General features: G+C 60.7%; 1 protein-coding gene across 1 annotated transcript; it reads right to left on the bottom strand.

The window, feature by feature from the left end:
- Positions 1 to 169: 169 nt before the first annotated feature.
- On the bottom strand, positions 170 to 10,785 carry PRR7 (proline rich 7, synaptic). The gene is made up of 3 exons (XM_037064470.1): positions 10,291 to 10,785; positions 940 to 1,582; positions 170 to 731 (listed from the first exon to the last, which is right to left on the bottom strand). Exons 2-3 carry the CDS (start codon positions 1,349 to 1,351, stop codon positions 334 to 336), a joined length of 810 nt encoding a protein of 269 aa, XP_036920365.1. The 5' UTR covers positions 1,352 to 1,582; positions 10,291 to 10,785; the 3' UTR covers positions 170 to 333.
- Positions 10,786 to 11,063: the final 278 nt, after the last annotated feature.

Here is an 11,063-nt window from a genome sequence, read left to right as displayed (position 1 = left end):
CTTTCCATTTATTCCAACCTCCAAGGCCCCCGGGGCACCCTCACCGTGATCTTGTGGGCAGGGAAGGTGGGGTGTGGTTAGAAGGCTGACCTCGAGTTCAGCTCTGCATCCTCCAGCCACTTAGCAGCTGGAAAGCGCATTCAGGTGCAGCAGTGGGTATCCCTTCCACTTGTTACCAAACCGGATCACACACCTTTATTATCCTCAAAGTGTAACAAACCGGGTAAGAAATCCCTCCCACCCTCCACCCCCCGCAGTCCAAGGGAAGCATTTAAAAGGCCCCGCAGTCAGGCCAGGAGTCCGCTAGTGGGGCCCGGGTCGCCGGATGCCCCTCTATACGGCTGTAGTCCTCCCGAACAAGGGGATGGAGACCGGCAGGCGCCAAGTTCCGTGTTCCAGCGGCTCGCGGCTGCTGAGCTCCGAGTCGGTCCAGCTGGGGAAGACTCTACGGCCCCGGTCCGCCTGCAGGCAGAGTGCAGGGCAGGGCGCTGCGGGCCGCGGGGCGCTGGGCAGGTGCAGCGCAGATGTATAGCCTCGGTCCAGGTAGAGCGGCTTATAGCTGGGCGGCTGCTGCTCCTGTTTCTCCGCGCTGTCGCGGCGGCTCAGAAAGGGCGTGACGATCTTGCGATAGAGGCCGCGCGTGTCCGTGAGCACCTCGCTGTAGGGCGGCGGCGGCTCAGCCATCAGCACTGCCTCTTCGTAGCACGGTGGCTTGGACATGTCCGATTCCGCTGCGGGGTGGGAAACGGCCCGAAGGCGTGAGGCCACCCGTCCCAGAATCCCGCAGAAACTGGGCAGCAGCCAAACCCAGGCCCGGCCCGCTCCCTCCGAGGTTGGAGGAGTTTGCCTCGGGGAAAACCGGCGGGAGCGTCAGCAGTGAGTCCGCCCGCGGCCGAGGCCCCGCCCACCCCGTAGCCTTCGGTGTAAGTCGGCACTCACCTTGGCGCGGGTAGCTCCAGGGACGCGGCGGCACGGAGAGGTGCGGCGGCGGCGGGTGCGGCAGCGCGTGGTGGTGTGGGTGAGGATGCGGGTGTGGCTGCGCGGGCCCGTGATGCAGCAACGGGTGCACGTGCACGTGCTGGTGCGCGTGCGCTGGCACTTCAAGGCGGCCGCGGTGAGGTGGTGGCGGCGGCGCAAGGCCAGGGGGGCTCCCAGCCAGGCTGCCCTCGAGCTCTAGGGGCTCCAGCTCAAGGGCGCGTAGATTCTGCTCACGGAGTCGCTCTTCCTGGCGCCGTTTGAGGCGGCGGCGCAGGAAGCTGCAGAAGCAGCACAGTAAGACGATGAGCCCCCAGATGAGCCAGAAGCCAGCGAAGCAAGTTAGGAACGTGTAGGTACCCTGGGACATAACCATGGCGGCGGCGCGGGCGGCGAGTCCTCGGCTGCTTCACTGGACACTGGGCTCCACTACGTGGCCCCGGGCCCGCGCCACACTCCCAGGCACCGCCAGCATCACTTGGGGACTTGCGGCCGGGGGCTGTCCGCGGCGGGCCTCAAGTCGTGCGCGCGCCGGCGGGGGGCAGCAGCGGTGCCTGCTCTTTTCCATGGCGCCGGCGGGCGGGCCTCACCCGGGACCGCGCGGGACCTATGGGACAGACACAGGGCGCGGTGAAGGTGCGCTGCAGCCCCAGACGACTTCCCTGCCCACGCCTGTGCCCTGCGCAGCCCCGGGAAAGCCTCCTCTGCTGGAACCCCCGCACTCGTCGGGGCCCCGGTGACGTCACGGAAGACGGTGACGTCGCGCCCTGAGGTTTCCCCGGTAGGGTTTTCCCTGATCTCAGATACTGCGGCGGCCAGGGAGCCGAGGGAATTCCAGGCCTGCCGGCAGGGGGCGCAACAAGGCCGGATTCAACCCTCGAGCAAGGGAGATTAGCTACCCGCATCCCCAGGACAAAGCTCCGAGAGGGTTTCGAGGCCCTCTGGCCGATCCCCACCCACCCCAAGAATGCTGAAGAGAGAAGCCTCGGTGCGGTAGCGTGGCTGCGGGGAAAGGGTGGCTCACCTAGAGCCCCGAAAGCAGCCACCGGCCCCCAGCTTCAGCCCTTTCCGTGTGCTTAGTAGCCCCTGGCCCTCTAGGTCTTGTACCGGCTCCCACCGTGGCTGCCCAACAAAGCCTGGAACAGCCCAGCCGGCACCGCAGCCTCCCAGTTGTCACCACTCTTGCAGCAGGGAATGGAGGGGGGTAGTGATTCCTGCTGCTACCGCACGCCACCTGCCTTTGTGCGGAACGCCCGCCCATCAGCCCGGCGTGGGCTGTTCCCTCCTCCAGGCGCCTCCGCCCGCCTGCTTGATCCCCGTTTCCTCTCCTCCTACCCCCGAGTAGCTGCGCTTTGCCCTGCCCTTCTAGCTCCAGGAAGTCGGGTCGCGTCCCCGCGATTCTTTTCCCTTTCTTCAGAGGGGAGGAAAAGTAGCTGGTCTTTGGTACCACCTGGTCCCACGTGTCTTCAGATGGGCACTTATCGTTCCGACTCCCCTCCGTAGACAGGATTGAGAGAGGAGCCTTGCATCCTAAGAGAAATGTAGGAGGGAACCCTGACTGCGGAGTGACAGGTGGCAGGCGACTGTTCACCACCCCCGCAGAACAGAAATGAGCCCTTCCTGAATGCCTTGTACCCAGGGGTTTTCATATACAACCCTTTAGGGTAACTGGAATTATTCCTATTTTTTACAGAGAAGGAGGGGGTGGAGCAATTAGCTGTGTAGATGGCAGGTGGCAGTGCTGTAGTTTCAATCCAAGCCTGGCCACAAAACCCAACCCCGGGGGGTTGGGGGGAGAGGGCTGCTGCCTGAGCTACTTTGTGGGCCTCTTCGAGGAGTCCCACGGACACCCCTATCCTCCACCTGTCCAATGCACACATTTTCAGGTCTGGGGACCACGGAGGCCTGGAGCCCCAAGCTCGGGGACCCAGGTCACAGACCACCCCAGATGGTTCCTGTCTGACTCCACAGCTGCCTTGTGCCATGTGTCAGTTGGTGCCTGTGCCAGTCCCTTTCTCCTGGGCTGGTGAGCCAGAACAGACAATGACAGGAACAATAGCTCCGCCCACCCCCTGCACAACCCTGCTGGGAGGCTGCCATGGCGACGGAGCCCGGATAAAAACTCCATGCCGCCAGTCACTAGGAGTTAATTAAATCTGTTGCTCTCCTCGTCCTGAGCCCACAGGAATTTTCAGGAATGCTCTGAGGAAGTTGGCACTAACTAGGAGGCTCCTTGGCCTGCAAAGCAAAAACAGCTCTGGGTCAGAAAAAGGTGCTTCTGAGGCCGGAGGTGATGTTTGGCTGAAGTAGAAATATAGACGTACCTGCCGAGGACTGTCTAGGCCTTGTCCTAGGCCCTTGCCAAGAAGAATCTTGTGTGCTCCTCCACACCACTTTCTTACTGAGGGGTCCATCTGATACATGAGGAGACCAGCTCAGAGAAGGAAATGAATTTGTCCCAGGTCACACAGCTAGTAAGCAGGGGGTGGGCTATGATTTAGCCTGAGTCTGCATCCAAAGCCCGTCAAAACCCCTTCCCCTCCCCCTACGTGACAGGTGAGCTGTACATGAAAAGCCTGGTGCATGTGAGCAGCCTCAGGGCCACTGGGCAAATCGGCCAGCTTGTAGCAGAAGCATGCCTTCCTGTTCCTTCCCACCAAGGCCCCTGGCCCTTCTGGCCACCAGCTCCAGAGTGGAAAAAGCCTACAGGTGGAGGAAACATGGGGTGGCAGCTCCTAACTAGGAACAAAGGACAGAGATTGTGCCCTCAGGGGGCCCAGTGCAGCTGGCCAGGCATTGGGCTGTGTCAGGCCACACCCAAGACCAGCCAAGTGCCCCTGGGGCCCAATAGCCCGGAGGCAGGAACTACTGCATTTCACCCACTAGGCCACTCTGTCTGAGAGGAGAGGTCTGCGCATGAGCTGGTCCCCAGACCCCACACTGGCGCCAACACCCAGTCTGAATGGGCGGACCCTGCCTGAGGCCTGCCTCCCACCCAGCATCTGGCCCCACGGGAGTTGAGCTCTCCATCCCATCTAACCCACAGCAGGTGCACTCTCTATCCATCCTCATCAGGACATTTGTCCAGGCCTTGCCACACTTGCTCTCTGACCAGGCCAAGCTGTTCAAGGGCTCCCCAAGTACCATTCCTTTGCTCCATGCCCTGGGCAGCCCCTGGTATAGCCTCTTGTCCACAGCTCCTCACCTTCCTCAGCCCCTCCTGACTGTTCATGGTGAACACCTGCCCCGTGTCTGCCTCCGGCTGTGCTAGGTGTGGTGCCTGCAGATGAACTCCTTCTTAAGCTTGCTATTTTATGTTTGTTTTCTGCTTGTTCCCTCTTTCTTTCCTTACCTTCTCGCGAGTTATTTGAACGTGTTTTAGGATTCCATCCTGATGTATCTGTAGAGTTTGTGAGCATATTGCTTTGTACCATTTTCTAAGGTCACATGCTCCCTGGCAGCACAGCAAGGGATAGAAGCAAGGCCCAGGGCAGTGGGTTTCTTATTAAACTCCGTGTTACCTCAGTCCCTTCTTCAATGACTGTGGTAGAGACTGAGCTAATCTGTGCAAAAGGCTTGGAGAGGACTGTCTAGGCCTTGTCCTAGGCTTCTGAGGCTTCTGGAGGCTTCTGAGCTGGGGGTACAGAGGTATGTGTGTCCCCAAGGTTGCACATACCCCGGGGCTGGGCACTGCAGGTCGTCCCGTGGGCATCCCAAGGGCTGCCAGCGCCTGTCCCAATTCACAGAGGAGATCGCTTGGCTCCAGGAGGTGAAATGACACCCAGGGTCATCTAGATCTCTCATCCTGGGCCCGGCACACCCCTGCAGGCACCTGTCACACTGCCTCTCCATGTGAAGAACCCAAGCCCCCCAACCTCAGGCCCCAAAGATCTGCTACTGGGTCCTTTGCTGAGATAAAGGAGAGGAGAGCATTTGATTGCTGTGCCCCAGCAATCAAATCCCATCTTTACACTCAGTGTAGCTTGCCTTCATCTGACCGCTTCCTTTGGTCCCCCTGCCACTGCCTTGGCTGGGCCACCTGCACATCTCACCTAAGCCCCTATTACCATGACCACCACCGCTCTCTCTACGTCTGTGCTGGGTTCCACCCACTCTCCACATTGGCCATTTGCCCCAGGCCCCTCTGGCCCGACCCCCCCCCCCCGGACTCCCTGCTGCCTTGGGGCACAGCCCAGCTGTCCAACTCAGCTCAGTGAGAGCCCCTAGAACTGCAGTGAGTGACAAAGCTGTGTGGAGGACTTGTTAAGACAGAGTTCTGGGCTCCGATCCCAGGGCTCTGCTCCCAGGGCTGGGACGGGGCCTGAGCGTTTGCATTTCTAACAAATTCCTGGCCGTGCTGCTGTTGCGGGTCCAGAAAGCAGATGGTGAGAGTGAGCCGCCAACCTGGGTCATGGCCTCTGGGACGAGCCCCTGCCAAGGCCTCTCCAGCCTTCCCTCTCGGGGCTCCACGGTTCGTCCCACCTGGAGTTCAGCCTCCAGTTCTGCTTTCTCAGGTTGTATGGGGGCTGCCACACAGCCTCACTGCTCTTGCCCCAGCACTCACTACTCAGCCTCCAGGCCTCGCCTGTCAGCCTGCCTGGACAAGTCAGCCCTGAGCCACCTCACCACCGCCCCCCACCCCCTGCTGGATGGGAAGCCTGGTGATGTCACACTGCTCTACAGTGGCCGGTGTCTGGCACCAGAGGCTGCGTCTGTCCCTATCACCTGGCACACAGTAGCTCAAAAACCACTTGTTGAAGGAGTGACTGAAGGTGTCCAGTTACCTTTTAGCCGTAGGGACAAGGAACACCTCAAGAGCTGGGTCTGATCCAATTAGTTCCTGGGAACTGTTGGCCATTCATCAAAATGTCACTGAGAGGGGAGCCACCACCCAGCTCCGGGCCCTGGCAGGCTGTTCTGTACACCTGGCCTGAGCCACAAGGCTGAGAAGCAAGGGCAGGGTGTTCTGTAAGCAAGCCAAGGGCCACATGTCTGCGTGAATGAAAGGAAAAGATGCCACTCAGGTACTGGCCAGGGTCTGCGGTGTGGGCAGGGGAGACCCCAAGCAGCTGGGACTCCGGGTCATGAGGTTCACTGCCCTTGAGGCCAGAGTGGAGTGACATTGACCTACTGAGGTCAAGTGGAGTGACAGGAACTCAGACCAGGGGACAAAGGAGGGAGGGGAGTGTGTGTGAGGAGTGAGGGTGGGGTGGAAGACAGTGGCTGAGGGGGGGGCAGGGCGGGGAGGAGGGGGTAAAGGGTGACAGGCAGAGACTTGACTTGGGCGGTGAACACACAGCACACATAACAGATGATGTGTTGTAGAACTGTACAACCTGCAACCTGTGATTTTATTAAGCAATGTCACTCCGATAAAGTCAATTAAAAACAAAGAAAATGTAAATAAATAAATAAATAAATGGCTTATAGTAAAAGAAAAAGAAAAGAAAGTGGCTGCTGCTCTGGCCAGGTAGCTCAGTGGGTTAGAGCATCACCCAGTACACCAAGGTTGCAGGTTCGATCCCCGGTCAGAGTACACATGAGAATCAACCAATGATGCATCGACAAGTGGAACAGCAAAAATCGATGTTTCTCTCTCCCTCCCTCCCTCTCTCTCCAAAACCAAAGTAAATTTTAAAAAATTAGAAAAGGCCCAGGTTGGTGTAGCTCAGTGGACTGAGCCTGGGCTGCCAACCAAATGGTCACGGGTTCAATTCCCAGTCAGGGCACATGCCTGGGTTGTGGGCCAAGTCCCCAGTGGGGGGTGTTTGAGAGGCAATCACACACCGATAGTTCTCTCCCTCTCTTTCTCCTTCCCTTCATCCCTCTCTAAAAATAAATAAATAAATTCTTTTTACAAAATTTTAAAGAGAAGAAGGAAGTGGCTGCTAACCGCCTTGTGTGCCTTGCACACACCAGGATCCCGCTGGCTTCTGCACATTCACTATCTCAGTGACACCCAGGAGGTGGCTGCCGCCATCCCCGCTCCACAGACAAGCTGGAGCCGGCTCAGGCCCACGTGGTAACTCCCAGGTGACTGCAAAGTCCACTGTCCTGGCAGGAAGGGCATTTCAGGAAGGCACTGGGGACACTTTTACACTCCTCCCTCACCGAGACAGATGAACTCGGGCCAGAGGGATGATGGGAACAGTGCCAGCTGCCAAAGTCAGCCAGGCATGAGGCTGGCCAGAGCCTCCTTCATCAGAATGCCACAGAGAGGGGAGCCACCACCTAGCTCCAGGCCCTGGCAGGCCGTTTTGCACACTTGACCTGAGCCGCAAGGCTGAGAAGCAACGGCAGGGTGTTCTGTAAGCAAGCTGAGGGCCACACGTCTACATTAGTGAAAGGAAAAGATGCCACGAAGGCACTGACCAGGGTCTGCGGTGTGGGCAGAGGAGACCCCAAGCAGCTGGGGGCTCTGGGTCATGAGGTTCGCTGCCGGTGAGGCCAGAGCTACTGGGCAAATGGAGCGACAGGGACTCTGACCAGGGGACAGAGGAGGGAGGGAGGAGCCCAGGAACCCAGGGTTTAGGGAGCTGCAAACAGGAGGACAGAGATTGGCCCCCAGGGGCTTGTGGGCGCAGAGCCCTTATGTGGGTCCATGACTAATGTCCTCATATCTGTCCCTCCACAGGCGCTGGCCACACCGTGAGGGTGAAGACTCGGAGAGGCTCCCCTCTCCTGAGGGGCAACCAGGTCTAACAACAGAGAACTAAGGGTGGGGGGAGCCCTGGGTTCAAATTCCACATCTACTCTGCCCTGCCCCGCCCTGCCCTGCGTCGTGGGGCGGGGCCACCCATCTAGCTCCTCCCGTGGCTGAGCTGAAGGCCCTGGCCTGTCACACAGCCATGGTGATGCCTGCCTGGCTGCGTGAGGCGGGAGCAGAACTGATGAGGGAGGTGAAACACTCTCCAAGACCAGCGTGCACAGCTGCATGTGACCCACCAAGTGCCAGTGCCCTGCAACCTCGAGAGATATGGAAGCCAGACCTTGGCACCATATCTGCACATGCAAGGGGGGGGGGGCTGGTGTCTGGCAAAAAGTGCCACCACTCTACTGTGGACCAGGGTCCCCGCCTCGTGACTGGCAGGCTGGACATGGTTTATGGGTGTGTTTGTTGGCCCACAATCGATTTTCAAAGATTAATTAGTTGTCAACATTTAGAAACCAGGAGTTTTTACATAAAAGCCTGGATTTCGGGCTCATCTTGGAAACCAGACAGCCTGGTCACACCTAGTCCCCCTTCTCACCGGGCTAGTGACAACAGCTGAGCTGCTCCTTGGCACTCCTCACTCATCCCGCTCCCCCTGCGACCTGCAGGCTCTGGGTCTGCACCCACTGAGCTAGACTGAGCACCCACAGGGGCCCGCCCCCCCGCACGGGCCACTCTGCAATAAATTCCTTCTCCCACAGCCAGGCTGCAAGCCGATCAGGCCACAATCTAAGGCTTAGGCCCCTGCGTTTTCTCAGGGGCCTCACTGCTCGGTCTCCCCCAGAGAGAGAAAATGGAGGGAGTGAGGGAGGGAGCCAGCCCGGCAGCAGACAGAACACCTGAGGAAGCAAGAATCTGGCTGATGGGTCTAGAAAAAGGCAAGGTGTGCCAAGGCCAGAAGGATGGCATTTGCTCCCCAGCAGTGGGGGAGAGAAGGTTAAGAATGCCCCTCCAGAAGGCTCTACAGTTCTCTCCTGCCCGGCCCATGAGAGATGTATAGCAGGCAGACAGGCTGTGCCATCAGAAGTGGCACTGGAAACCTCGCTCCACAGCGACTGGCCCTGTGACCTTGGGCAAGTCACTGTCCCCCTGAGCTGGCAGGAGTTTTCAGTTCTACAGTGGACATGCGAACTTACCTCACATCACTGTTGTAAGGATGGGGGGGACGAGGGTGGAGCCCTCGCCCCAGGTCTCACGCAGATGGGGAGAGGAAGGAAAGGGGCCTGTGAACAGTCCCGGAAGCACTGCTGACTATGGGGTGGGGACTTGGGCCTGGCTTAGGGCACCAGCCATCCGCGGGCTTCTATGCCAAGGTCTCAAACGCCCAGGGTAATGGCCACCTCTGGTGCCCAGGACATTTCCCTAGATGGGAAAGGAAAGCCAAGGGTGGTGGCTGTGGGCTGTGGTCTGTGGTCGGGGCTTGTGGTCAGTAGGGGCTGGCATCTGCTGAGTCAGGCCCAGGAGAGTCGGCTGGAGGGGCGGTTGTCTCTCCAGCACACTGCTGGCGAGGGCAGGCTGGTAGGGGAGCCAGAGGTCACTTCCTCTGACCCACTGCCGGCCTCCCAGAGGAGCTCCCCTGGAGGTCAGGGCACCTCCATGTGGCACTGGCCTGCTGGCCAGCCTGCACGCCTGCCACCCAGCACAGTCTGGGCTTTGTGCTCAGACAAGAAAGGGACACTTGTGATTGAGACAAAGGGCCAGGGCACTCCCATCTGGTCTGAGGTTCAGCTTCCCGGGGTCAGCAGTATCCTTCCCTCTGGCCCTGCCCACACTGCTCCCATCCCTCCTGGGAGAATGGCGGCTTAGAACGCGGGGCAGAGGCCCACCACCAGCCCAAGCCTCGTTTGGCACATGCCCTGCTGTGAGGACGAGGGATGCGAACTTCTTTCGTTTCCCAGGGTAAGGAATATTGTCTCTGCAGCACCCAGTTTGGGTTGGGCCATTTCAAAGGCAAGTGATGGCGGTGGCGGTGGGGGAGTAAGGGTGGCCAGGCACAGACCCCGGACCCAGCCTCCATGCCACCTCCTGCCACGGCAGGCCAGGGCGGCCCCACGTTTACAGCCACCCCAGGAGCCCTGCTGCGACCACTGCAGCCACGTGGGAGCCAGATCGTGCCCACGGGGCGCTCGCCCCCAACTCCCACCATCAACGGGCTGTGGAGGGAGGCACACCCAGAAGAGCCAGAGAGGCCAAGTTAACCCCAATTGAGAGAGCAGGAGTCCCCGCATCCCCTATCCCCCTGAGCCCTGGGGCTGCGGCCCCGCGTGGGGTGGGGTGGGGGGAGGGGTGGGAGGGAGCGTCGCCGCCCCGCAGCCGCGTTGCCGGGGAGTGCAACCCCGTTGCTGTGGCAACCGTTTCCAAGCGAACCGGTGGCTGCTCTCGCCCCGCTCCGTCTCCCTCGCTCACTGGCGCCTTTCCTCTCTCTGCCTCCCTCCCTCGCTCCCTGCGGTGGGGCTTGGGGGAGGGGCTGGCCGGGGCGGGGGTCCGGGGAGGCGACCCAGGTCCGGGGTACAGAGCCGGCTCGCGGGAAGGGGCCGACCCGGGGACCGTCTTCCACCCGCATTCCGTGTCCACCAGCTCGCTGCCGCCGCCGCGGTACTCACGGGCCCAGGCATCCTCCTCCAGCTCGTCCTCCTGGCTCCCGGAGAGCGGCGCGGGGCCCACGGACAGAGCCCCCGGCCGGGGGAGGCGACAGTGGCCCCGGGGAGCTGACTGTGGCAGCGAAGGCGGCTCGGAGCGAGGGGCTGGAGCCGCGGGGGCGCGCGCACGGGCGCGTTCGCGACGCGTTCTGAGCCCGGCGTGCGCGCGCGCGGCCGCCAGCAGAGGGCCCCAGCCCCCCGCGCCTCGCAGCGGAGGAGACGGTTCCGTGAGCCAAAGACAGAGGACCCACACCTACCTGCCGCGCCGGGTTCCCCTTGCGCAGGGAATGCGCTCAGTACACTTCACCCCTTCTGGCAACAGGCTGTCTTGGCCGGGCACACGCAGGCAAACCCAGGGCACACAATCGGCCGAGCACACGGATATCAGTCAAGCAGCTGAGGTCCAGACGACCCCCCACACACACACACCACCCCACCCCACCCCCAGCCCGGAGGGCACACGAAAGTCCCGGTTTTGGTCGCGTGCCGACAGGGACAGCACTCATGCAGTGGGCTCGGTTGGAGCAGGCAGGTACACCAATGTGGCGCCAACTCAGGAATTCAGGGCCTCCTCCCACTGTGTCCCCAGCAAGTCTACATCACTACATGGTTACTTAGAAGTAGCAGGAGGAGGAGAACCATATCGCTGGCCTGCACAGACCCCGCTCATCCCCAGCAACAGAAATGAGTTCCAGCGAGGGCCCCACTGTCTAGGCTGAGCCTGAACCTGGCTGTCT

This window comes from Sturnira hondurensis, unplaced genomic scaffold (assembly GCF_014824575.4).
Source record: "Sturnira hondurensis isolate 20B ecotype Veracruz unplaced genomic scaffold, ASM1482457v3 Scaffold0015262, whole genome shotgun sequence".
In the NCBI taxonomy this organism is placed as follows: Eukaryota; Metazoa; Chordata; class Mammalia; order Chiroptera; family Phyllostomidae; genus Sturnira; species Sturnira hondurensis.
The sequence above is the reverse complement of the archived record's forward strand: the minus strand, read 5'-3'. Positions and strand labels throughout refer to the sequence as shown.